Source organism: Anguilla rostrata, chromosome 3 (assembly GCF_018555375.3).
Source record: "Anguilla rostrata isolate EN2019 chromosome 3, ASM1855537v3, whole genome shotgun sequence".
In the NCBI taxonomy this organism is placed as follows: domain Eukaryota; kingdom Metazoa; phylum Chordata; class Actinopteri; order Anguilliformes; family Anguillidae; genus Anguilla; species Anguilla rostrata.
This window is the reverse complement of record NC_057935.1, coordinates 50,140,600-50,167,475: the sequence shown is the minus strand read 5'-3', so window position 1 is coordinate 50,167,475 and position 26,876 is coordinate 50,140,600. Positions and strand designations below refer to the sequence as shown.

At 40.0% G+C, this 26,876-nt stretch overlaps 2 protein-coding genes across 5 annotated transcripts in view; one reads left to right on the top strand and one right to left on the bottom strand.

Annotated features, from left to right (window-relative positions):
* Positions 1 to 8,648: 8,648 nt before the first annotated feature.
* On the bottom strand, positions 8,649 to 13,766 carry atox1 (antioxidant 1 copper chaperone). The gene is made up of 4 exons (XM_064328070.1): positions 13,607 to 13,766; positions 13,405 to 13,477; positions 10,749 to 10,899; positions 8,649 to 9,044 (listed from the first exon to the last, which is right to left on the bottom strand). The coding sequence occupies exons 1-3, from the start codon at positions 13,610 to 13,612 to the stop codon at positions 10,775 to 10,777; spliced, it is 204 nt and encodes a 67-aa protein (XP_064184140.1). The 5' UTR covers positions 13,613 to 13,766; the 3' UTR covers positions 8,649 to 9,044; positions 10,749 to 10,774.
* Positions 11,956 to 26,876, top strand: part of slc36a1 (solute carrier family 36 member 1) — a 58,734-nt gene continuing 43,813 nt past the window's right edge. For 3 of the 4 annotated variants that reach the window (XM_064328068.1, XM_064328069.1, XM_064328066.1), the window contains exons 1-10: positions 14,328 to 14,555; positions 16,765 to 16,876; positions 17,108 to 17,231; positions 19,652 to 19,742; positions 20,179 to 20,267; positions 21,638 to 21,727; positions 22,142 to 22,226; positions 23,200 to 23,418; positions 25,329 to 25,427; positions 26,199 to 26,365. In XM_064328068.1, coding sequence (XP_064184138.1) covers positions 16,852 to 16,876; positions 17,108 to 17,231; positions 19,652 to 19,742; positions 20,179 to 20,267; positions 21,638 to 21,727; positions 22,142 to 22,226; positions 23,200 to 23,418; positions 25,329 to 25,427; positions 26,199 to 26,365 — 989 coding nt within the window. In that variant the 5' untranslated portion in view covers positions 14,328 to 14,555; positions 16,765 to 16,851. Of the gene's footprint in view, positions 12,331 to 14,327; positions 14,556 to 16,764; positions 16,877 to 17,107; positions 17,232 to 19,651; positions 19,743 to 20,178; positions 20,268 to 21,637; positions 21,728 to 22,141; positions 22,227 to 23,199; positions 23,419 to 25,328; positions 25,428 to 26,198; positions 26,366 to 26,876 lie in introns of those variants that run through there. The other variant, XM_064328067.1, reaches the window with a different exon arrangement.

Sequence of the window (26,876 nt, the reverse complement as noted above, 5' to 3'; positions counted from 1 at the left end):
TCCATGATTAGTTCACAGAGGTACTTCTTTGGTTCTTTTTAAAAAAAATTACAATAGATTCCGCTGTAGTGGAGGGGGAAAAAAAAAACTTTGGCAGGGTTTCAGCCGAAGCCCATATGCTACAAGTACAGTTCTTACGATTACTTTACAATTTTCAAAATTATTCTAAATTGCCTATACAGTGAGCTCCATAATGTTTGGCACAAATGCATATTTTTTGCTTGATCTGGTGCTGTCCTCCACAATTTTAGATTTCTTATCAAACAATTGGTATGTGTACAATAAAGTGCATATTCTCAGCTTTTCTTTAATGATATATGTACACTTTGGTTTCACCATGTAGAAATTGCAGAACCTTTTTGTATATATTCACATGATCACACCTAACTCTGTAACTTTGAGTACTCTGAGGCACTGGCGGACACCCATGATTGAAAAAACGTGGTTAAAGTGCCCTCTAGAGTGGTGAAAACGAGTGGCGAAAAGTGCCCCATTGGCTGCCCTTCGCATGGGAAAAAAATGATTGAGTGCCCTCTAGGGTGCCCCTTCATGCAATAAATTGTGATGATGTGCCCTCTAGAGCAAGAAAATTTGATAACGTGTCTTAATGAGTGCTCTTCTAGTAGAGAAAACATGATGCAGTGCCCTATAAGGTGCCCTTACAATGGTCTAAACTTGACGTTCCCTATGGGTGCCCTTCCAATGGAAAAGGGTGCCGTTATGAAGCGCCCTTTATGCCGCCAGTTCATGACAGTGTCCCAAAGGGTGCCCTTTCCAGTAGAGAAAATGGGATGCAGTACTGTATAAGGTACTCCTACAGGTGAGAATGTGGGGAACTTTCCTAATCGGTGCCCCTCCAGTGGAGAAAATGTGATGCAGTGCTGTAAAGGGTGTCCCTACACACGTGAGAATGTGGGAGAGTTTCCTAATGGATGACCCCATATAGGTGCCCTTACAATGGGATAAACTTGAGGTTCCCTACAGGTGCCTTTCTGATGAAAAAAACTCATGAAGTGCCCTCTTAGATGCCCTTCCAAGTGAGAAAACACGATGCATCATAGCTTTTTGGTTGCTGATGGGGCCCCATGTCGTGGAGTAGGTGCCCTTTTTATTTTTTCACCCCTGCCCTTCAAACAGCCTGAGTCCGCCACTGCTCTGAGGTATATTCCATCAGAGTCTGCTGCCTTATTTGTCTTTAGTTTATATAATTTATCAAGTACTATCCCCTATCTCAATATCTGCTAAGACATTCTGAGTACCGAACATGCCTTCTGGCCTATAACTAACCATCTCTCTGGTAAAACTCTCAGCAAAGTAAGGCATCAGCAATATCCTTATTCTTATAAAGCAATACTGCTTCCTTAGTCTTAATCCACTTAACATCCTCCTTAACATTCGTTTTCTTACTACAACATTGATTACTGCAACCCTCTCCTTGCAAGCCTGCCAGCCTGTGCCATACAGCCTCTACAGATGATTCAGAATGCTGCTGCCTGTCTTCAACCTTCCTAAGTTCTCTCACGCCACTCCCCTGCTGAGGTCTCTCCATTGGCTACGTTCAAAGTCCTGACCCTTGCCTACACTGCCGCTAACAGGATAACCCCCGCCTACCACCAGGACATTATTCAATCCTACACGCCAGCTTGACCACTCCACTCTGCTGCAGCAGGGCGACTTGTACTCCCTCTCAACCGAATGATTAGTTCTTGCTCATCCTTACCACGGAGCTTCTCCACCCTAGCTCCCCAGTGGTGGAACTCAATTTTCCCCAATGAACCACTCAGTCATTGCCCACCTTCCGTCGTAGTCTGAAGAGACATCTTTTCAGACATTACCTGGACTAACTATGACTTCTCTGCAGGGCACTCCCAATATAGGATCACTCTTATCATTTGTATCCTTCTACTTTGTTCCTGTAGCACTTCCATGTTACACATGTACCTCCGTCCAACACTTATATTGCACTTCTATCGTTATCTTGATGTTGTAGCCTGCTGTCTTGCCTCCTCGTTGGACTTCACAGTACTGTCTGACATAGCCTATGCTTACTGTGTGAACTGGACTTAATGTGTTCATGGATATGAATAACTGTTACATAATGAATATTGTCAATAGTGTATGAATATTGACTTTTGGTATGCACTTATTGTGCATCGCTTTGGATAAAAGCGTCTGCTAAATAAATGCAATGTAATGATAATGTAATGACACAGTATGAGATCCTGAACTGGTTTATTTGCAGACTGCACCTCCCTACTCTTTTCACTCTCTAACCTCCCTGACCCCCAAGTCCCTCATTTAAATAATCCTGATCATCCCTAAGCATATGCTGGCCGACTGCAGTGGTACCCTTCTGGTTTAGGTGCAGCCCGTCACACTTCTATAGGCCACCCCAGTCCCTAATGGAGTCCCAGTGCCTGATAAACTTGTACCCCTCTTTCATACACCAGGTGTGCAGACCAGTCAAGTTCTTCCACACCATTCTCAGCAAAGCCATTTGTGTATGGACCTCGTTGTGTGCCCGGGGGCATTATTATGCTGAAATAGGAAAGGGCCTGCCCAAAACTGTTGGGGAAGCACAGAATCATCTAGATTTTGATAGCATGCGGTAGTATTAAGTATTAATTTGCCTTCACTGGAACTAAGGGGCCTAGCCCAAACCATGAAAAAGAGCCCCAGACAAAGGGGTGTCCAGATACTTTTGGTCATGTAGTGTATCCGAGGAAGGTAACATAATGTTTTATTTATATCTCAGGAAAATCTACAGCCAAAATGTATCTGGAATCAAATTATAATAAACTATAGCTAACATTAGAAACTTAACAACAGTGGAAAACTATCTAATTGTTCAAATTGCCCCGGAAAGGGTGAAAAAACAAAAAACCTTTCAGCAAGAAGGCGGCCAAATTATATGGCCATCTAGTTTGGTAGCTGACTGCTTAATGGCGGAAACAGTGGTAAGTTCCCTCTCTGTCCCATAATGGCAACAGAGATTTTCAGTTAAGGAGTAAAACCGTATTACCTTGCTTAAAATATGGGTTTTAAAAACCCGAAATAATATAAAATACACACTTGAAAGCACAATACAATCCACCATATAGTGCTGCTGGAAAAACAACAACAAAAAAATTACAATGATTCTGACCTTATTTCCAACACTGTCTCCATGAGGTAGTGTGGCATGTGAAGTATGTGTGCATGTATATGAGTATCAGAGTATCGCCCTTCATTTCTCTGCATGTGTCTGCGTGTGATAGTGTGAGCGTCAGCCTCTTTCAGACGGAGTCTCAGTTAAAGGAGAGGAGGGAGCAGTCAAAACATCCTTTTCACTTGTGGCAAATGGGCCTCTTACTAAATCTCTCTGTTCGTAAACAACCTTCACTGTAAATTCTCTGTAAATTCCTATGCAGGATGCAAAGGAACTCATGTTTTCAAAAATGACAAGACGATCAAAGCTATCAGGCGGGACATTTTGATGTTGTTTATTGCTACCAAGATATCCAACCATGTACTGCAACCCCCACCCCACATGCTTCCCTGTAATTTGTCATATTCCACTTTCTGACATATTTGAAATGACCCCCCCCACCCCCAAGCACAAGTACTGTTTTCTTGTTTTCATGTGTTTTCTTTTTTTTCAACTTGAAACATAACAAGATGAAGTTTGTGCTTCTTTGAATTGCAAAATGCCAACCCCCAGGCTTTTTAACATTTTCAAGACGTCAAGTCAATGAAAGCTGCTGTAGCAGCTGCAGCTCCCCTGTCTCATTTAAAACACAATTTGGCCTTATAGGGATTTACAAAATGAGGGGGAACTCCAGACCTGACAGGTAAACTATTCTTCCCTTTTAGCAGAGGATTCACATGATAACTACCCAGTCATCAGAGTAAGCCCTTTTTCAATACACCTGAACATATGTTGGTGAGAAGAAAGACTAAGCAAGAAAAATATTTCTCACAACATTAAGATTTTACAGCTTTTGTCAATCAGAGAAACTGTCCCTATTTCATATATTTCTTAGAAAACAACTATAACTGTAAATCATTTTTAAGTATTTGAACAGTGCCTGATATAACTAGGACATTTGATGGAATGTTCTAGGCATTTAGTTCAGATTTTATTCGAGCTTACGAAAGTAAAGACATGCTTGTTGATTTTCAGCAGGCTGTGAGCTAGTCAGCATTCCCCAGGACTCATTGTGCAGTTCACTGTGTGCACCAGTAGCACCAGGTGGCTACATACAGCACATTGCCCAGCTGCCATTGAAAGCGTACTCTGTGCTCATATAAAGACTCAGTCAGAATCCCCATCTGTCACCTCTGTGGTAGACACCAGCTTCCTGCCAAAGGGTTATGAGAGAGAGAGAGAGCGAGAGAGAGAGAGGAAGAGAGAGAGATTTCATCTTATTTTTCTTTGTGGAATTTCAAAATGGCACGCAACCACCAAAACATTTTCCAGAGATGGCGGCAGTACACAAAAATGGAGGGTACAATTCAGCAAAAAGTGCTTCAGCAGGACAAAAAGTCCACAAAAATGGTGAAACACTGCAGTCATCCATGGCCTTACAAAAGGGGCTGAGCAGAAACGTTCAGAACAACTTTGTGTAATACCCTGCATTATGGCTGTCCAGAAAGAGTCTGGATTATGATTTTATAAAGCAGTCTCTTCTTGGGACAGAAGGTGGCCAGGAACCGATCCCCACGCTGGGGAGCCTGTATGTTTGGAGATTAAAAACCAAGTGTTACAATGACATAATTGGAGCCGTCCATAGACTTTTGGGGGTCCTAGGCAAAGAAAAAATGTGGGGGCCCCAAAACATTGGCCTCTTCTGATTCCTCTGCCATCTAAGGCAAGAAGATGGTGCCCTGGATGAGGTGATGGGGCCCTAGGCACAGAACCTGATCTGCCTAGTTGGGGGGACAGCTCTGGACACAATGTTGTGAGGATGTTCTTGTACGTGCTTACAAGGAAAATAAATGTTGTAACCCATTTTTAAGAATAGCATCTGTCCCAGTTGATTTTATTCATACAAGTAAAAGATTATTAAAAGTTCAGTGAACTGATGAAAGCTCATTTTTGTCATCAAGATGTAGTGATAAATTACAGGCACATGCAGCAATCAGATAGCAGAGTTGCATGAGTATTTTATAAACTAATTTATTGCATAGAACAGAAAAGGAAAATAAATAATTATGTGGCATTTGTATATTGTACATTCTATGAATATTTCATGATTTAGCTGAGCTTGAAATCATTATTACAAAAAGAGTACATTATTATGTTTATAATCATTGCTATTTTTATAGAATTTTAATTAGAACAATGGTTTTTCCTCACTACATCAATATGCTTTGAATGTTTTAATACATTCTGATGTACTCTAACTTATTGTTATTCTTATTCACTACTTACTCTTTCAGTTACATTTTCAGATACAGGCATGTAATAACATAATAGATTTCCAGGATTGTGTTTTTCTTGATCTATTAAAAGTGATTGGTGTACTACCTGTGAATTTTTTATAAGTGTACTGTAAATATTCCCCCCAAAACAAGATCGATGTGTTACTCTGCAACATTCCATTAAACCACATGAACTGGTACGTCTCCCATCCAAACAAGGTATATATGTGTGTGTGTGTGTGTGTGTGTGTGTGTTTGTGTGTACTTGGGTGCTGCATATTTGTCCTCAATAGTCAAAACATGCACTTTGCTTTATGAATAAACATTAACTGTTCCCGTTTTCCTTGGCAGACAGATAGGATTTCAGTGGACTGTTTTGCATGCTAGGAAGGATGCAGCTTGCTGGTCAGATTAGGACAGTGGGGTATTTGTGCGTGTTGTGTGTGAATATGTTGGAGGGAGGAGTTAGCTTTCAGTTAGCTTTGAACAATCCATTTTTTAGAGTGTTTTTAGAGTGTTAAAGAAGGCACTTTGAGAGTCAGGGGAATACCGACAGGCACAAATGTAGGGAACAGCATAAGTTAAGCTGCAGTAGAAGAAAGGATGTCTTTTCTCTACATTTCTACTTTGCATGCACAATGTCGTCACTGCAGAAATAACTGGTATGTGGTAATTTGTGTACGCTATTTTTAGTTTCTACACATGCGCACCTTATAATTGATGGGAGGGTATTTATATTCCTCCCGGTGTGGCCCTTGCATGTGGGTTTTTTGACTCTGAGGAAGACATCATAGATATCTAAAAATCAGTCCAACCTTGTTCATTAAATGGTGTCTTTTGCCCTGAGCAAAGGATACTCCAGTGTTCCTTATTTCAGGCCAGTCCCTGTGAAGCGTTTGGGTGAGGGGTTTTTTTACTATATTTTGACCATCCTGGCTGTTGAGCACCCATCCAGCCCATTTTTATTTAGCTGGCTTGGAGCACATTGGGCATCTTCTTTTTGATATTGTTATCAGTGTGGCTCCTGAGGAATGATAAACAGGCTATTGTTTTGTACTTTCAAATTGGAAAAGTGATTTTAAAAGTGATATTTCAGATAACAGGAAAAACAAACATCTCCCTTTTATTATCAGCAAACAAGTAAATAAAAAATTTTGTATTCTCTGACAATATATCCATTTGCATATGTTGGAATCTTAACTCACCAGCTGGGATTGTACTTGTTTAAAATATGGAAGTGCAAACACTCAGCGTTAGAGATAATGGGGTATGTACATTTTATGCTACACTTTAGTAGAAAAACCAAATCTTGTGTGTTAGACCACATCTGATAAACAGAATAGCAAACCAACACAGAATGCCACTCAAAAGTACCCCAACCAAAAACATAACCAATGCACGAGTCTTCTGAACCAATAAGAACAAAAATGTGCTTGCTTTTTTGAATTAGCTTGCCTTCCCACTCTTTTGAACACCATCAGTTAAGAAACATCAGCACTGTATCTTCAGCTAGACTGGAGAATAAGCAAAGGACATAAAAATGAATTGATATCTGCAGTAACCTGCTGAAAAGGAGAGGGCGGCCAGTTTAGAAAATATTGACTACTATCATCTTCAAGGATCACACAGGATGAGAATGGACGCAAGATGTGTGACCACAGTTTTTGAGAATAGATGGGTTCATAAGGCATCAGCTGCAGGAGGACACAATCAATGAAACAAAGCTAACTGACCACCACTGAAAACCACACACCTATTACAAAACGAAACAACAAAAAAAAAACAAGACACCAGGACAGCATTAAGATGGCGGCCATGGTCCCTGTGGAGTTTGTCCTTGACACAATGTGCGTCTGAACCTCTCAATGGCTTGCTCAACCCCATGAGATGAGCAAGGGCCGCTTTGCCATTTGCCACAACAACGAGGGCTTCTCCAGTTGCACTTCACTGCTTGGACGGGTAAGCATGCATTATCCTCTTGAGCGCACCGGCCACACAATCGGGCAAACCCCACAAAGCTGTGATTGTCCCACAATATCCAGCAATTATCCCAGCTGAGTCTAAGGGGGGATTCTTCAAACCAGTAATATGTGACAACAGCCTCACTGGAGTAGGCCCCCAACCCCCCACAGAAAAACTAGACCACAATAAGAAGCAGACAGAGAGTCGAGGATATCAAATGTATTTGGTGTAATAGAAATTAATGAAACTTATTTCAAGTGGGTTAATTTTTTGTATTAAACATTGACAGCAAAGAAACAAGCACTTGTATGTAAATGAAAAATATATGTTATGAAGGGGAAAATATAAAAATTAAAACTTATAACATTTTACTTAGGTTTCCAAAACACAAGTAGGCCTAATGGTTCGTAGAAAGGCTCATAACAGAGAATTTCATAATGCACTCGTTCTACGGCCATGACAAATTATCTGTTGGCTATGGTGCTACGGCACTGTTTTTAAAGAGAAATAAATGGGGCGATCTGATTGGCAATAATGAAACCAAACCCCTTACACACCCACAGTTAATTTATTCCTATTGAACCATCCTCTTTTACAGTTGTGCTGCAGTTGTGCTAAAGCCAGATGTCACGAAATTACTAAAATTCAGTTCAAAATTCCCCGATCCTTCAGGGCCTAGGGCTAGTGTTTGTCAATTGCACCTTGACCATTAAAATAAGACCCCTCGTGTGTTAAGAGCTAGACTTTGCAAGACTCAAGACTGACATTGAACCAATTAAAAATAGAAACATACAAGACTACACAAAACTGAACAAATTGTGCACACATTGTTCAATAATTTGAGACATTAATCCAAAATTCAAATTTATACTGCCAGATGACTGGACTATACACTAAAATTATCAGTGTTAAATTAACTCTCACCAGGTACATATGGTCCCAATTGTTTCATATGTACTCTGTTAAGAGTTAACAGTAGACATTTTACTGTGTAAAAGCTAATAATGCATACAAATGGAATTTGCTAGTTAGTTATCTTAAGAATACAATTGCATAATACAGATGATCCAAAAAAATTGCTTCATTCTAATCATTTCAACAAAGTGATGCACACCATTTTGTTCTCCAAAAAAATAATAAAATATCAATCTCATAGTTGTATAAATACTGCCATCTACTGGCAAGTTGTTTCATAATACTTCAAAAAATGCATGTAATTTGTAGCTTGCACGTCAATAAAAGAACAAAATTGTATTGCAGCTTTTGACACTGTTAAACACACATCACGTGATAGTGTAGGTTTTATTATCCACTTAGATCAACAGACAATTGGAAACACAAAAACATACAGGAAAAAGCTCAATCTGAGCATGGACATTCAAATAGAAGCTTTTCCTAATTACACAACTCCTTGTTAATAATACCAAGGCTTTTTAAAAAGCAGACACGAAAACAAATGTCTCTTCTGATTGTCAGTTAATACATCACAAAAAAAAACCACTTAGAATTAAGGAGGTATATGGTTTTAAAGATAGCATGCCAATGGTCCCCAGGTGTTCACCGATTGGCAGGTGGGAGTTCCAAGGATTTGCCTGCATTCAGCATGGTGGGCAGATGCTTTGCCTATGTGGGCTGTCAGCCGATAGTTCTGTCCAGCACTCCTTCATTCATTCTTCCTTCTGTGAGCATTTAATCAAAGGAACCATATTGACCATAAATGATATATTAAAAAAACTGCATTTCTGCTAGAATGTTTCAAAACCACTGAAGCTCTTTGATTTTTACATGAGAGCATGAAAAGACAAGGAGCCTTGTCACATGATGTGCTTTAGTGGATTTGAAAGAACATAGTGCACTTTTGTCAGGACTTCTTCTGCTTGACGGGCACCGTAGGAGCTCATCAAGTGGGATGGCGGTTACAAGGTTAACTCGGACTTCTGCTCCTTTCTTCCTCAACATAGGAAGCTTATGTACTGAAGGTGGAATGAAAAGTCAACAGCCGCTCCCTTGCCAGCAAAAATACAGTAGAACCGGGAGTATCGCACCTACCCAGATAGCTCACATTTGATATCAAATATTTGCTGAATATTTTTAAATTGCTGGTAATTTCTTCTGCCATTCCAAAATGGGTTTTGTGAGGGGGAAAGGCCAGAGTTCAAAATAGTGCCAATCCAAACTTTTGCTTTAGCTGAAGCGAAAAACTGGTGCTTTGAAGACAAACTGCATTTATTGTTACATCTTAGACAATATTTAAGTCCAAACTTTTATAAAAACCTGCATATTTAAACTATTATTATGATGATATATTTTGACGCAATATGCCAAGTCCATAAAACAAAGTGTACTGCCATTTTTCTTGTGGCTGGTTTTAGCATAACTCCCCTAGCCTTCTGAATGTTGGTCTTACCCCATCCTTGCTTGTGGTGCTAATAAAGCTCATAAAAGAAGGATGTGGAAAAGGGAGTGATCCCTGGCTAGTCCTTCCATGGCACTCACCATAATATGCCCTCTTCATTCTATTGGCTGCCATCAGGTTGTAAGTTCAAAGTGCCAACAGCCAGGAAAAGGCTGTATGAGAAAACACTTATGCTCTCTGGAGTTTCTATTTTAAATAAGTGTATGGCAATCCAGATGGGAAACCAGTACTGAAGCCTGCTGGAACTAGTACTGTGTTGTGTGCGTAATGTGGTATTTATGTATTACTTGTTGATCGATGTATGGTTCTGCTTTTATATTTTACACCCAGGGGGAAATCTCAATTGGATGTTTAATGTAAAAATGTCTACTACATCCAATGCCATTTCACACACACTGCAGTCCGTATTTCGACAGTGACACACTTTGCGTTGTTTTGGCTTGGTACTCAAACACACTGGATTTGAAATAAAGCAATGAATATAAGATTAAAGTGCGGACTATCAGCTGTAATTTCAGGGTGTTTACATCTATACCATGTATGAATTGCAGCCCGTTTTATTCATAGTTCTCCATTTTAGGGGACCAAAAGTTATTGGACAATTGGCTGTTCAGTTGTGTCTTCTCCAGCGGTGTCGTTGCATCATTAGTGCAAACCACAGGTAACCCTTGCTATAAGAACAAAACAGCTAGGTTAGAGTCTGCTAAAATGGAGGGGGGACTATGTATAAAAATGGCTATAATTCCTACACAGTTCAATGTGTATATGATATGGTGGACACCCTCAAATTAAAGCTGAAACTCTGCACTTTAACCTAATATTCATGGTTTCATTTTAAATCCAGTGTACTAGAGTACACAGCCAAAAACAAGTCACAGACCAAAGACTTACAGACTGCACTGTATAGAACAGGTTCTGGAGCTAAAAACAGTGACGTATGACAGATGCTATTAAATGAGTCCTTCACCTGTTTTCATCTGAGAACTGGGGTATTTATTTTGGTCCGATGTAATTGACAGCCTTTCCCGTCTTTTTCAGCGTAGCCAGGAGATCATCTGCACTCTTGTCAGACTCAATAACTACTTTTTTGTTTGGAAGGTCAATATCAAATTTGACATCTGTTTGGAAAAAGAGAAAACACAAAATGACTCAATGGGTAAGCAAGTTCAAAAATGTTTCCAGAGAGGTGTAAAACATTAACAACAGTTTGCTGCTTTTTGGTGAAAAGTTAAATGTCTTTTGGGTGCAACTAATCCTTTAAACATATGCCCAAACAGGTAAAACTGCACAGTCTCCTCATATAATTTGGATACCAAATAGCTGAATCTTCAGTATGTGTATTTTAATAAACTAATTACAAAGCAAATATAGACTTCAATGCACACGCTAGCACATACTTGAAAATCCGAAATCCCCATTTATCACAAGCAATTTCACACATCTTAGAGGATGTGGCCTTCTGAGATTTCACCTGCCCAGGGGTATTGCGCATGTGAAGATTAATAAAATAAAATAAAAACGAAATAAAAAAAATAAAAAACAATTGGTCAGACAGCAACTAGTCAACGGTCAGAAATGTGTCGTTCACGCCCCTAAGTAGCACTATGGAACCGACCGGTTGCCATTTGACCGGTACCCACCTACCAACGCAATGTCGATGCACTAGCGTCACGTTTGCTCTGTCGACTAGGTCAGTGACGACAAGTAGGACCTACCGTTAGCAAGCTAGCTAACATTCAACTCGGTCAAAATACCAAAATAAAAACTGTCTACAGTGTAGCTGTGTTTCACGAAAAATGATTCAAACAAAGCGACTTGCCTAAATAAGACATTCTTAAATGTCATTGTTCGCTCTTTATTTGAAAGAAGTTAAACTATCGGTTCACGGCAGGCACCGTGTATCCTGTAATGGGCTACTTTGGTCAGACGTTGTTGTTGGCAGAAGGTGTAGCTAAATGTCCAAAGGGAAGACTTATTGATTGTGGGACTGGAGCATTTGTGATGACGCAATTGGTTGGACAAAGCAGAAAACGCAATAACACACATTTGGCTTCATTGAGTTTGATGTGTGAAGTTGTATCTGAATTCTGTGTTTGCGTGATGACAGAAGGTACAGAAGTTAATGTTCTTAAGGGATGAGTGTGGTCATTTCTGTAGAGCACCAAGAAATATGCTAGACACTCGGTGCTGTAGTATGGGGCATGTCCACTAAACCACAATTTGGCGGATGACATAGGCTACTGCCATCCCAATCCAAATCGCCAAACGTTCATTGTAGTCAGCCATCACGATAGACTAGCTTCAATCACGTACTTTCAATTTAATTACCGCATATTTAATTGGTGATGTTCATACACACACGATATGGCCAGTTTATCAGGTAGGCTACACATATACAATAGCCATACCTCAAATAAGTAATGTTTATTCAGTCATGATAGCTACCTGTTGCTCTACCGCCGCATGCAGAAGTAGGCGATGATGGTGTGTAGTGGGAAGACATAGCCTACACACTTTTCTGTCTGCGGGATCATACCCGTCAGTATATGGTAAGTCACAGAGGCAAAATCTTTAAAACAAATTTTTTGAACTGATATTTTCGCTAAAACACCAATGGTAGGATTTTCTGATAGGGAAACTTAGGCAATCAACATATGCCACTATTGATATTTGCTATAAAACATCAACGATAGCCTTTTCTGATTCGGTAATTTAAACAGCCAAAATATGCTACCAATAGTTTTAAGTCCACAGCATTTTCTTATTATAAGAGAGACAAGCCTATCAAAAAGGAAAGGATTTAGCCTACAAGACCCTTGATAGTATATAAAGTCTCATATCATTTAATAAAAAGTGGATGGTATTCCACAAAGCGGAATTACTGATTTAGCTGGATAAACTCATTTTACCTCAGTCAAAGTCCCAGATTTGGGATGGTTCAGTGTTTTACATAGTAAAGTTATATAGCCAACTCCTGCTTCCCGAAACAGGGCCCAGTTCTTCTATCTCTGTTACAACAACGATGTGCTTCATTTTATGAATTTAGTTTCCTCACAAAAGCGATTTAAGATTAAATGGCAGTATGGCACCATTGTTATGGTCTTGCGGTCATGCAACAGAGTTGCTCTTAGATGAAAGGAATACGGACTCGAAATACTTTCGCATCCTGCATTTTTGGAGCGGTTGCAGGTTCAGGCCGCAAAATGCTCTCTCTCTCTGTGTCCAGCTGGGCCTGAAATGAATTTCGTTGGCTTTAACTGGCAAACTTCTTTAACCAGAGAACTTAGTGTATCACACTTACATATAGTGACAAGACCATGACCAAGAAGTTAAACTTAAAGTGTACGTCAGAACATGATGTGCAAAGAGACTCAAGTTACAAACGGGACGCGACGGCCTATTATCAAGCAAGCAAGCAAGCCACACTGGGTTGACCAGTCCATATATCAAGCAAGCCACACTGGGTTGACCAGTCCATCTATCAAGCAAGCCAAACTGGGTTGACCAGTTCATCTATCAAGAAAACAAGCCAAACTGGGTTGACCAGTCCATATCAAGCAAGCAAGCCAAACTGGGTTGACATGCAAAAATAGTATAAAATAACATTTAAAAAAAATACTTACCTAGTTTCGTTAGAACTCGTGTGACTGCACCAGAACACCCTTCACAAGTCATGTCAACGAAAAACTCGTGCTTCTGTGAAAATATTTAATAAATCAGAATTAAAAAACGTTCTACGCAGCAAAACAATGGCCGTTTCCAGTTTTTTGCCCCATAACCAACTAGCGTTAGCTAGAGCTGTGAATTTAATTATATTACACTTACCGACATCTTTCAAGATCCTCGAGCTGAACGTCAACTTCTTTTTCGCTTACAGAATTTCCGACTAATTTAGACTAAAAAGAACAACAGAACAAACAGTAACGTCCACTGGAACCACGTAAACCCTACGTACGTACACGAACGCAGACGATTCGAGCTACGCAAAGTCGGTTTCACTCGCTTTGTCAGCACAGAAGACGCGACAGTCTTCTCTGTTCTAGAAGTCCTCGTAAAATTCACAACATTGCCGTCACTTCAACTACATTTTAATGAATGATTTGTTGTAGCCAGAAAGTGTAAAACAGCTAATCGAATATATATATATATATATATATCAAACGGGACTGTACTCGTCACAATTTCTGCATGCCTAGTCAACTAAATATACAAGCCTAGTACGTTAAATGACTTTGTAGTAGTTTAACGTCTATCCCTAATGTCTACGCGCTGCATATGTGTCCCGGAAGCAATACTCAATAGAGAACGATATTATTGTTATTTATTGACAAAAAATGCTAACTATTCTTAGAACATAGCCTTTATAGTTGTTTTTGATCAATCGCCGATTATTATCTGTATGTGCTAATTCTATTTAACAGTATATACGGTACCAAAGCTTATTACTAGCAAAGAACATGTCGCTGTTTTACTGTTGTGATCGGACAAAGTAATGAATCAACGTTGTGTTTGCGTCAATTTAGCGAAAACTCTATGACGTTACACATTTTATCCAATATGAAATATGAAACCTCGCTCTCCATTTAAACAAACTATAATTAATGAGCGCTGATATGTCTAATGTTTCCATATAAAGACTTAGGTCAGCTGACAGAAGTGTTGGTAAAATCATGTGATCAAGGAAACCAAAGCAGGAACACAAAAGCTCAGTTAAGGGTGGACAACCTGATTCTTCTGAATCAGAGCGGCTTCAACCAGGACAACAGTCACATTGGTAAGAAAGAAGTCTGTGCATTCTGAAAATGTATTTTCTGTTGATTCTAGATAAAGCTCTAAGTTTTGTTTATTTTACCGTGGCATTGGTCATTATTACTGGATCAATCGTAAATATTGGTTAACTTAGGCAATAGTGCTAGCTTGTAGTAGCTTCAGTGTGGATGGCTTAAGGTTACTTGCAGCACAAGTGTGCTTTACAACTTTATACATCGATAGCGAAGACAAGTTAATTTTATTTCTCAAACGGTCTGTTCTTGAAAGTTATTGACTTGATATTTGATTAAATGAATCAGTCACCATGGAGAGGAGTGAGAGCAAAATGAATCATACACATAAATAATAAAGAAACATAGTTATTTGCTGTGTTACCCAGGTTATTATGAGCGACTTTGTAAAACTCCGAGGAGGTTTTCCGCAATGTTTCTATATGGCAATAGGAAGGGCAGATGGTGTACTTTACTTGAATGTTATCTTTTTAGATATGACACGATCCCCGGCGGAAGATGATTGATTCTTTGATTCTATCTCCTGTTTGATTCTGGTGACTATCTAGTTAACTCCAGTCTGGAATAACTTTTTACGTTGTTACTTTTACATTTCTACTTCAGGAAACATAATCGCATGTACAGACCGAATAAATGTGCTGTCATATTTTGAAATATACTCGCGATTCTACAGTCTCAAGGAGCCCATTCAGTTCTATCGGTGTGATTTGGCACGTGGGAAGAAGCTACTCCCATGTCTGGTGGATTTGGTATCCATTGTTCTTAAATACCTAGGGTAATTTTTTTTAAGTATGTGGTGGTCAGTGTGCGAGGGGTCAACGATGATTTTGTCCCTTCATTTCCTGGCCTTGGAAGTGAACAGGTACTAGGGGGTGGGCAGATCGCATCTTCACAGATCGTCAGGGCGGGGGGCTTTGATGGTGGAGCAAAGTGTGAAGAGTGGTGCTGATAGGGGTGGATGGGTATGACCCAGGCTTGCCTTTGTGCTTTCAAACCTGCAATAGGACTCAGTAAGGTAATAAGCCAGCTGATGCTCATCCATTGAATTTGTGGGTTTCCTTCTGCAGCTGATGATGTAGTGCAGGCCCCTCCACCCCGCTGATGGGTGATTGGCTGAAAACATGTTCTTCCGCCTTTCAGAGTAGCCTAGTTCTGTTTGATTCCCTTCATCAGTGCATATTTGACCTGCTTGCAATGGGTTTTGTCCCCACTCATGTAGCCTTCCCCTTTAGACCAACAAAACTTTCTGAAATGAACCAAAGCTTGTCATTGGTGCATTTAACCTGGGTCCTGATGGGAATACAGCTGTCCTCAAAGAGCTGATGTATGATGTCACTGTGTCATATAATCGTCCAAAGTAGGCCTGTAGCTTTGCTCTGGCCGCCTTTCTAGTCCATTACTTCATTTTCTGTGCTGACCTCAGGCTTGCTGGATCTTAGTTTCTGTCTGTAGATCAGTTTAAGATGGACCATACAGTGATTAGAGTGCCCCAGGTCCATACTGGGGATGTAGTGATATTTGCCCTTCATTGCTGTATAACAGTGGTCAATCCTAATACTGGTTTATTTGGGTTTGCTTGTGCACTTTACAGTTCATATGCATAGAGATGTATTTCATTCACAAAGCAGGGTAATGTCTTCAAGTGATGTCCAATTGGTCATGGTGAAGGCTCAGGTTGGATCTTCTCAATCAATTAAGAACACTGTTGGTGTTTCTCTTTGAAAAGTGGGCACACATTTATGTGAACTCTGTAAACTATCTAGCTCCCATATAGTCCTCTTATACCTGGGGAATGCTTTCTGTGAAACTTAATATAGTTTTACTTTTTGAAAACCAAGACCGGAGGACTCACCCTGCCATACGTAATTGTTCTCCAGCACAGGCCAGCCCACACTTCACAGTCTTTTGTATACATCATCATTGTCTTTGTCACCATCAGTACTGTGACAGTCACTCAGTTATGGTCATAACTGCGGAATTAACTGTGTGCTAATAAAACTACAGACTCAGCTGTACACTAAAAAGAAGAGACAAGAGATGAATGTACACCGAAAACCACTGTCAGCTGTGTGCTTCCTGCTGGGCTTTCATACAGTGTGTTCCTTCATTTTGAACTGCTTGTTCTTCTTTCTGCGTCGTCGCTCTGGTTAAGAGCGTCTGCCAAATGCCTGTAATGTAATGTAATGTAACATGTCCTTGCAGTGACACTGAATGTGGGCTGGCGGATTGGATCTTCTAAGCTCTTAGTGAAGCTGTGAATGTGGAACGCAATCCAGACCACTTGCGATCATGGGCGACATTATCACTGATCAAGGTAAATAATTTCCCTTCCTGCGTGTAGCTTGGGTAGAATTGTCTGGCTGCCACAGGCAATAGCCTATATTGCTACAGTTGATGAGCCAAAATTAGCTGACAGCCTGTTCTCATTGTCAAATGTTCTTATGTTCGTATTGTTCTTGCACATGTATTTGTTTGCCCACGTTGTAGCTAGGCATACGAAAGTGTTCAAGGAATTATTTATTTTTTTGGATGTGTTGTTTCCCAGATAACGTGCCCTTCTATGGAGAGCAGACCCCTGTTGAGGAGTCTGATGTGTCCTCAGTTCACGGGGCTGGCCCCTCCGAACGCCAGGACCACTATGAACGTTTTGGAAGCAAAAAAGGAACCACGTAAGGAGGCTTTAAATTCTATACCACTGGATTGAAATGCAGTATATTTGATTAAATATATGTATTTTTAATCTTTTATTTAGCCTTGTGAATTCATTGAGATACCCTTCAGTTTTTCAAGGGAGGTCTGGCCAGTATTGTAAATAGGTCCAGTATGACACGGTCTTAATGACACTGGCTTTGGGCTATGTCTAAAAGAGTAGGGAATGCAATACCATTATTATTGTTATTGCTATTATTATTGGCAACAAACTGCACTGAAAAGTGAATGCAGGGCAGGTTGTCTATAAGTTGTATATATTTCAAGAGCTGAACTGAATATGTTGACAAAAGCATGTGCATTTTAGCTTACATTGCTACTGGTTTGTAATGTTTTATTATATTTTGAGCCAGATGTGGCATGATGCCTAAGTTATTTTATGGCAGTGAAATGCGTTTGTTAGTTGTTTGCTAAGCTCTGAAAAACATCTGCTGTTTCTATCACTTACTTTGATGCACCCTTCTGTGCATGCAACTGGTCTAACTTTTTGTGGTATCCTGTGCACAGAGGAAATGGGTTTTTGTTTTTTTTGGTAATTAAATCCTCAGGACACTAGTAAACAACTGTATAATTACCATTTGCAAGCAAATTAAAAGAAATTACAGTTGCAAAAATGTCACTGATTTCCACCATACCTGTCTTACCAAGAGTAATAACGTTCATGTAATTAACATGAGAGCATCTTAATAATTGTTGGCTGGATGATGATAGGATTTATCTATGCTGCATTTACATATCATCGACAGAGTGACTGATTTTCTCCTGTGTCCTCCTATGTCATAGATGTGACATATAATTCACTTACTTGATCAGGAAGTGTTTATTTATTCTTTTGCTGTTTGATGAGGAAATATATTTGTATTATGCACAAGCTACTGTCAAGCAGAACTGCTGAACAGCTTCTACACAAAAAAGCACCCCCATGTTCCCGTTCCCCTCAACTTTTTATAGTCTAAAATAGGATAGGTGATATCCTGTCATGATTCTATATGAATTGAAATGAGGCTCATCAGTCATATATGTTGGTTATTTTCAAATTTGTTCATTGGCAAAGGGTTAAACTCAGTATTAATGTGCTTCTGTTCAAAAGTAAGTGTTGCCTAGAAAATTAGGTTGACTTTTAGAAAATGTGAAGATTGAGACAAAAATAACAGAATTTTTGCACTCATGTTTGATTATGGTAAGATATATCAAGCTTAAAGGGGGGAAAAAAATCTGATGTTCTGAAAAAGAACCTCACATAATGCGCAATAATGAAAATGGAACTAAAATTCAGCATTGCCTGCATTAATGCTTCAGTGGAGTTTCTGATGTCCTACTGACAATGCGTAATAAAACCCCTCTCTGCCAACCTCAGTATAAAATGACTGTTATGTGTACTGCGGTCAGATGCTTCGGGGGAAAGCCACGTATTCTCTAGCCTCTTCACAGTAAATATGAAGGCTAAACCTGCTCCTCAGGTCAAACAAGCAATTGACAATTAGAATCTTATTTACACGGTGTTTTAACCTACAGAATGCGTTCACTTCTTTCCCACAAAATGAATTAAAGGTATAATTTAAAATCCGTTTTAAATCTTGTTGCCTACTACTATTATAGTCTGCTTTGTGCTTCAACACTGACTTTGAAAGACGTCTATATGTGTTTTTTTTTTTGTACTTTTTCAGCATTATACTCCTGAGTGCAGCAGTTTTGTTGCGGGATACCACATAGATTCCAAAGGGAACTGAGAGCACTGTGGATTGCTGTATCCTATTTTTCAGCAGCAAGTGGTCACATTTTTGTCTTACTCCATTATTTGTGGGAAAAGGTTATCTCTCTTCACAGTGCTGTTGGAGATTCAATTATAAAATGTGGCCAATGCATTTTGTCTCGATTATGAAACAACAATAAGATGGATTTATTAATAAAAACCTGCATCCTTTTCCTATGAAATAAGTGCTTTTTAAATTTAAATAAGTGGTCGCTCTTCATGTGCTGTTTATTTTTTTAATGCTGAAGTACACGTGCTGCTAGGTAAAACAGTTAAAGAAAAAGTCAATATTTAGCCCTGATCACCAGGCAGAAGAATTGAATTGTTATGTAAAAACTGAAGGAGAATGCATACTTAGCAGGAGTTGGAAGAGCAATAAGAATTTATGTATAACATTTAGTTCTGGAAATGGCTATTATGGTCCGAAAGTGCAATGTGTTTTTTTTTCTTTAACGCTGAAGCAGATTATTCCGTATAACATTGACTCTCTCTCTCTCTCTCTCTCTCTCTCTCTCTCTCTCTCTGCTGTCTCTCTGTCTCACACACACACTTTCCATCTCTTTCTCCCTATTTCTCTTCCTTTCTCTTTTCTGTATCCCTCTCCCCTGTCTGTCTGTCTTTTTGCAGTTTCTTCCAGACTCTGATCCACTTACTAAAGGGGAATATTGGCACAGGGCTTCTGGGCTTGCCTCTTGCGATCAAGAATGCAGGGCTTGTGGTGAGGAAATGATCTCGATAAATTAAAATATGTGTTGATGTGATATAGGGCGGATGGCATCTTCAGGTCCATTTCACACAGCAACAGCTCCAAAAGCCGAAGCCAGCCATCCACAAAAATGTACGGGATCAACGCTGTTTGAATACAATAATTTACTGTATGCATTCCATTTTAATCAGATTTCCAATATGGCAGTCAGACTCCTGTCTGTCTCATTGTGGACTATATAACTGTCTGTCACTCAATGACATTTTCCATGAACTCATAGAAAATGAACTGTAAACCTTTCATATATGCATCTTTGAACTTGTGTTATTAACTGAAAATGAAAGTCATCTGCGCACATGCTCTTCTAATTCTACCCTTTATACTAATTAACAAATGCACTGTATTAGAGAAAAGGCTGTTAAATCTCAGCCATTGTTGTTGTGTGCAGGTTGGTCCCATAAGTCTCTTTGTGATGGGGATAGTGGCGGTCCATTGCATGAGTGTCCTCGTCAAGTGCTCGCATCACCTTGGCAATAAGTAAGAACTTTATTTTCTGTCGTGGCAGTTTAATGTAATGTTTTCATGGTTTCGATATCAGTTGAAAAATATGAGTGCCATTTTTTTGCTGTATTCCTGTACTGGGGACGGCACTTTGGAGGCTTCTCTGAGAAGGGTAGTTTGCTTTCTGGAGTTTTGTTGATGATGTTTCAGTTTTAGTGTAAGTTTTCGATTGACTCAGTTTCTGTGTGCTCTGAAGTATATTTTAGCAATTTGCAGAAGGTTCCCACGACCTGTTGGTTTCAGAGTGGTTGGTGTAGGTACATTAACAGGTTTGTGGTTTCAAGCAAGAAAATACACTTCCAAGTTACTGTTAGGCAGCTTGTACAGTGATGGGATGTCTGCTCACGTTTTGCATGTGTATATTACCTGTTTAAACTTAGGTTTAATAATATTTAATCTCATACTTGGTTGGAACTATTAGCACATTCACCCTGAGGCTGCTGAACTCAAGGAAAGAAACAACATGGCTTCCTGTATCAAAAGTACTAGTGAGAAGCTCCTCGAAGTAGCAACAAGTCGAAAGGACTGAAATGGTTCCTGCTTGTGCAATTCCAATTCGGGGGAGAAACAAAAACAAAACAAAAAAAAATTCTCTTTCACTATCTACTTTTAGATAACACAGACCTTTAAAACCTTGCTAGTTGTCTTCAAACAGGATATCTGCTCGCCCTATTTCACCATTCAGACTCTATCTGTTACAGTTTCTCATCTGTAAATTCAGGCTCAAATAAGTAAAATTTTAAGAAAGTAGCTGAAACTCCTTTGTGTTTCACAGTTATTCACAGACATAATCATATTTTCAGTTTCAGTTTGTATCTTTGCTCATATTAGACTTACCAGAACAGGCAGTGCTGTAGCTACCCATGTGTCCAAACCACGCCTGTCTGGTCCTTAACATTAATGAAAAGCATGAACCACTTATCAGCTGAAAAGGAACAAAGTTTCAGCTCAAAATAAAAATAGATTTTTATGTTTATAATTGTGAATAGACACTATAAAATGAACGTATAACCTCTGAAAACCTCTTGCTGTGAACCACAAACCCATAATGCCATACACTGGGCAATGTACAGCCGACAGGTTATCAAAGACATCTGGAAGTATCAAAAATCCCATTTATCACACACAAAAACTGTCTGGGCCAAGCGAAAATATCCACAGAAACTGAAATAATATCTAGAAATATATAATATGGCATCCAGTGTGCTGTCCCTTGTAAAATGTGTGAGCATAGTTTTCCATGTAAAATATTTTTTCCCGTTGTGAAAGAGCTTTGTTGTCTTTCTTTTTTGTGTTAGTTACAGGCAAGTTAATTTGCATTATTAATGCAATGTTTCGTTTTCTAGGTTGGGCAAACCTTCTTTGAATTACGGAGATGTAATGGAGCAGAGCATGGAAAATGTTTCCTGTTTGAGGAGATATTCCGTTTGGGGAAGGTAAATTGTGCTAGATGAAGGTTCAAAATGTTAAAGCTTTCTTAAAGGTACCAGGTGGTTCAGGAGACATACCATAGTGGAATGGCTCAGGAAGTTCTTTGATACAATGCAGTGATTTTTGTACTTACTGTAGTGCACTGTATGTTTAGGTCAAATTCTCTTGCGATTATAGGATGTCTTCCCATGTCACATTCCCTGTGTGGAAATGATATTTGGGCTTTTCCCTCATGCTTTAATTAGCAGTGGCTTTATGGAGATTTAGTGGAATGTCTTCCTTTGGTCAGATCAAAGATTCTTCTCCAAGTACGGAAAAGTAAATATCAGTATGAATATGAGTGGTTATTGGGGTGTTTAACCACACCTAGTACTTTATTTGCTGTAATGTGGTGGTGTCCTGTCTCTGTATAATTCTAGGCATGTGGTGAACCTATTCCTGATCGTTACCCAGCTCGGCTTCTGCTGTGTTTACTTTGTATTCCTCAGTGACAACGTTAAGCAGGTGAGAAGCACAGTACTATACTTGAATCCTGGTTTAGCCTATATTTTTGTACAGGGTTCTTTGCTCCCAATGGGGAGGAAAATCTAGCTGCATGAATAATTATATATTGCAGTAAATGTTTGGCCTGATGCTGATAGTGTCCCGGTTGACAGAATTATTTTGTTCCAATTTGGGAGGCTCCTTGGGAGGTTCAAAATGTTGGAAGTTCTTGCCTTTTGCCTCCTAACAACTTCATCTTGAGGTCCCCCAGCAGTGTGACACAAAATCATAATTTGAATATATTTTAATTTGACTTTGCAATGCTGCAAAGCCAGACATAATCACCGGGGTGGAAACCTTTCTGAAGGCTCTGTACATACACACACACACACACACACACACACACCATCTTTCAAACCGTTATATACATTCTTGCCTGAAATTCAATTGAATTAGGTGAAAATATACAGTACTTCCTAGAGATGGTCATACCACAAGAGGGCAGTATTGTGATTTACAAAAAAGTGTTAGTGAATAGTTCCCATGTATGTCTTCTTTGATGCTGCTGCAAAGGTTAACATCGACTACTGGTTTCCTCTGTATCACTACAGAAGGTCATCATCTGTAATGGGAAATGAAATCACTTGCTACCACAGTGGTATTTTTTTACTCAAGGGAAAGAAATCACAGATATAATTTCAACCTTATAAGATAATTGAATTTCACACAAGAGCAATCCATGTATAATTTGAAGTTGCTCCTGCAATAGTGGTTGGTTAGACATAGTCATATAGCAGGCAGTCTTGCATGAGCGTGGTCAACCTTTCAAAAGAAATGACATTTCCTAAGTGCTTGAGAATTGTATGCTGGTGAATTACCATGTATATCTAGTAGGTAATGTGAGGTTTCATGTTTGTTGAGGTTGAAGAGGGTATTTCCAATGTGGGAGGAAGCAAAACAAGATGTTTAACTCTGATGTTTGTCTTCTTTCTAGGTGGTAGAGGCTGCCAATGGCACCACTGTGAACTGCCACATCAACCAAACCTCGGTGATGGTGCCAAGCTTTGATTCCCGCCTCTACATGCTCTGCTTTTTGCCCTTCATCATTCTCCTGGTGTTCACGCCCAATCTCAAGTACCTGGCACCCTTCTCACTGGTGGCCAACTTGGCCATGTGTGCCAGTCTGTCCCTGATCTACTGGTATTCCATTCTGGTAATTTCACACACACCTGCGCGCACACGAATATACACAGACACACTCACAGTCACGCTGACACCATTCGTCCTCATGGGCCAGGCAGTACATTGTGCTTTTGATGCATCTTTGATGCCACTGGGATAGTTTTAATGAAGCCACGCCCCACACCTCTTTCCTTGGTGGCTTTTTAAGGCAGGACTGAGCTACCTGTTTTCACTCCTCTTCAGGTCAGTTGTGTTTTCCATTTTTCTTTTTATATTGAAATAATTTTGATTTCTACATTTTTTTAATGGATTTCAGCTGCCACTAGGCTCTCTGCAAAAGTGTATATTTAAATATGGTCCACGTAAGCATCTTAGTGATATTTGTTTGCTACATAATTGTTATTTTTATTTATTTTTTTGCTATTTACCATTACCTTTTTTTACTATAAGTGTTCTAGAGTTTATGCATTCACAGCTTTTTGGGCTTTCTTAGGAAACAGAGGGCGTTATTCAGGATTAAAATTAGTATCTAGTAAAGGTTGTACCCATTTGGGTCCCTGTTTCCATCTTTGCTCTTCCCTGTTTGGGTACATGGCTCTTATAGATGAGTAAGAAACAGTAAGTGACAGGTCTCCATGTTTTCAGCTCCTGTTGGAAATGTGTAATAATAGAATGATAAAAAGAAGGAGATTGTGTAGTGTGTGTGACCCTGATAAGAGCACACCTAGCAATTTTCAAGTGGGGATGGTGCCCAGAAAACAAAGTTTCCTCAAGGAGTTTTTTATGTCTGAAAGACCCGTTTTGGACATGGAATCCAGGAAAACTGTAGGATTTAATTGATTTTTCAGTAAATATGTGTCAAACGTTTGCTGGAGAAAGGAGAAAAAACCTAATTGTTCTAATGAGCTGTCTAAGTCGATAAATTGATGAAATGACAAGGTGAAGTCTATTAGCGATTTTCAGGAGCCCAGACCCTGCTGTCATTCCAGCTCCAGCTCGTACAGCGCATGCCCCCTCTATGTCCTCGGTTGTTCAAGTTTTAAACCGAGCAGCTGCCTCTGTGATTCTCTAGCGCAATTAACATTTCTGCCTGATCGGAGGGAACCGAGTTCGCCGACTGGCAGTCATTAGAAATACGATTGGTCTGCAGAGACACGGGTCAGTTACAGGGAGCCGGCTCATTTAAATTCTGCCCCTTAACTGCAAGAAGCCTCCTCGTGTCCCAGAAGGAGATGCCTTTCCAATTTAACTTCCTTCAAAATCAATGCTCAGCTCATTTGACTCCTTAAGTTCTTCCGGGAATTGAAGTGTATGTGACTCTGGGCCCTTGAAAACCCTTTGTCCGAGTGCTAATTGTCCTCTGTATCCATGCCTTGTTCCACTCGCCCACAAATGCTGCTTGTTTTAGTGTGAGGGAGGGTAACGTGGCCGTCAGCTGCACCCACATGGAAACAAGCTCCTTAATGACTCATCAAATTATCTCTCTTTAATTACCATTTTCTATTGAGTTATCCTTCCGTAATAGCATTGCGCTGATAGATTCATATCACATGGTAACGTCTTAATGTTTCTGTTGCCTTGAAGGCCTAATTGCCTCCAGAGGAAGGTCAGCGAGGACGAGACAATGCCGTCTTCTGGGTTTTTAACACTCCCACATCACAAACGGCTGGAGGTCACATTTATAAAGGCATTGCAGTGCCAGAAAATTTACCGCATGTGAAACTGGAACATTCTTTAAGTACAAAGATGGCATAAGTACTTTCTTAGAGCAACTGCAGTGCTGAAGAGGGTAGAATGGGGAAGTGATTTTTGTTTGCATATTTGTCTTGGGTCATATGTTCCCCGAATAGTTTTTATTTCAGGACTGAAGGTCTACGTCTGTGCAGTAGAGAAAGCCACGGCTAAATCGGACTTGAACTTAAAATCTCTCTCCACTTCCAGCACATCCCGACTCCTGTCAACCTCCCATATGTTGGAATACCCAAGGATTACCCCCTCTTCTTCGGAACTGCCATATTCGCTTTTGAAGGGATAGGAGTGGTAGGTGTTAATTTAGATCACGGTGAAACCCTTCTGTGGTACTCTTGGGCACAAATGCAGAGCACGACTAAAGAGGTACTAAAGATCCTTAATTAGCTTGTCAAAGGCAAAGCCTTTACTGTTCCCTCTGATCCTTATTGTATTAAATTTTGGGGAACTGCTCCTACAGTTCTGAAGCTGCACATTCAAAATTTCACAACCATAAACTTAGTTACCCCCCCCTAACTTTATCTAGCTTGTACTTAAATTTAAAATAATGCTTAAACAGTGTCTACTGGTACAATGGATGGTACTGTAATACAAGGGTGTCCTGTCTTATCTTAAAAAGGCCAGTGTGGGTGCAGGTTTTTGTTTTAGCCCAGCACTAAGACACTGCCCGGCAAAAAATAAAAACCTGCACCCACATCGGCCATTTGTGGATATTGTTGTAATCGATAACCCTATTGTAGTGGATAGGCATAATAATATTGTAGTGCAGTTGAGGGTAACAGTAGTGCATTGTGCAATTACAAAACTATAGTGCAATACAGGCGTTATATCATTTTATTGTATATAATCGGGAATGTTTTTCTAGTTTGTATAATTGTCAGAATAAGCATTACTTTGCTTTGGGGGGGGGGGGGGGTGAGGAAGCAAGCTAGCTGTGTACTGTAGGTCACTCTGGATAGTGGCTTCCCAATGCCTGAATGTAGACATGACATTGAGACAGGGTGTTTCAGAATGTGTGTGTTTTTTCTTTTACACTCACTCTCTGTCCACCCACATCCACAGGTACTCCCTCTAGAGAACAAAATGCAGAAACCCCATCAATTCAGGCTGGTTCTGTACCTGGGCATGGCCATGGTGAGCTTCCTCTACATCAGCCTGGGCACCATCGGGTACCTGTGTTTCGGAAACGTCATCGGTGCGAGCATCACCCTCAACCTGCCAAACTGCTGGTGAGTTCTTCCCACATCGGCCTTCGCTCCGGTCTGAAAAATCTGTACTCGATGTAAATCGCCATTTTCCATTAACATGTAAGATATAGAAAATTGAAATTCAGTTTAGAATTCCCAGTTGTAAATATCAGGGCTTAGTGCTGCGACCTCCACTGCTGATTTGAGAGCAGAAAAGAATGTGCTCTCTCCTCCGAAGCACGTGATGTCAGCCACAGCTTCTTATGACAGCACGGATCCCAAACTGGGCACAAACCGTTAATGTGCAGCTTAGCAGGTGGACCCGTGAGCGCTCGCTCGGCCAGGGTGGGGTGGGGGGGGGGCGTCTCTGGGCAACGCTAAAGCCAATTTCCGGTCAAAGCTGGCATTAGAACGGCCCGGATTCGATACCAGACCTCGATCGATGCACCAGGACAGCGCCATAACAGGATGAGCTGCCCAAAATCTTATGTTTTTTACATTGATGTTACTATGGTTGTAATCACTGAACTTGCCAAATTTTGATTGTGGAGAA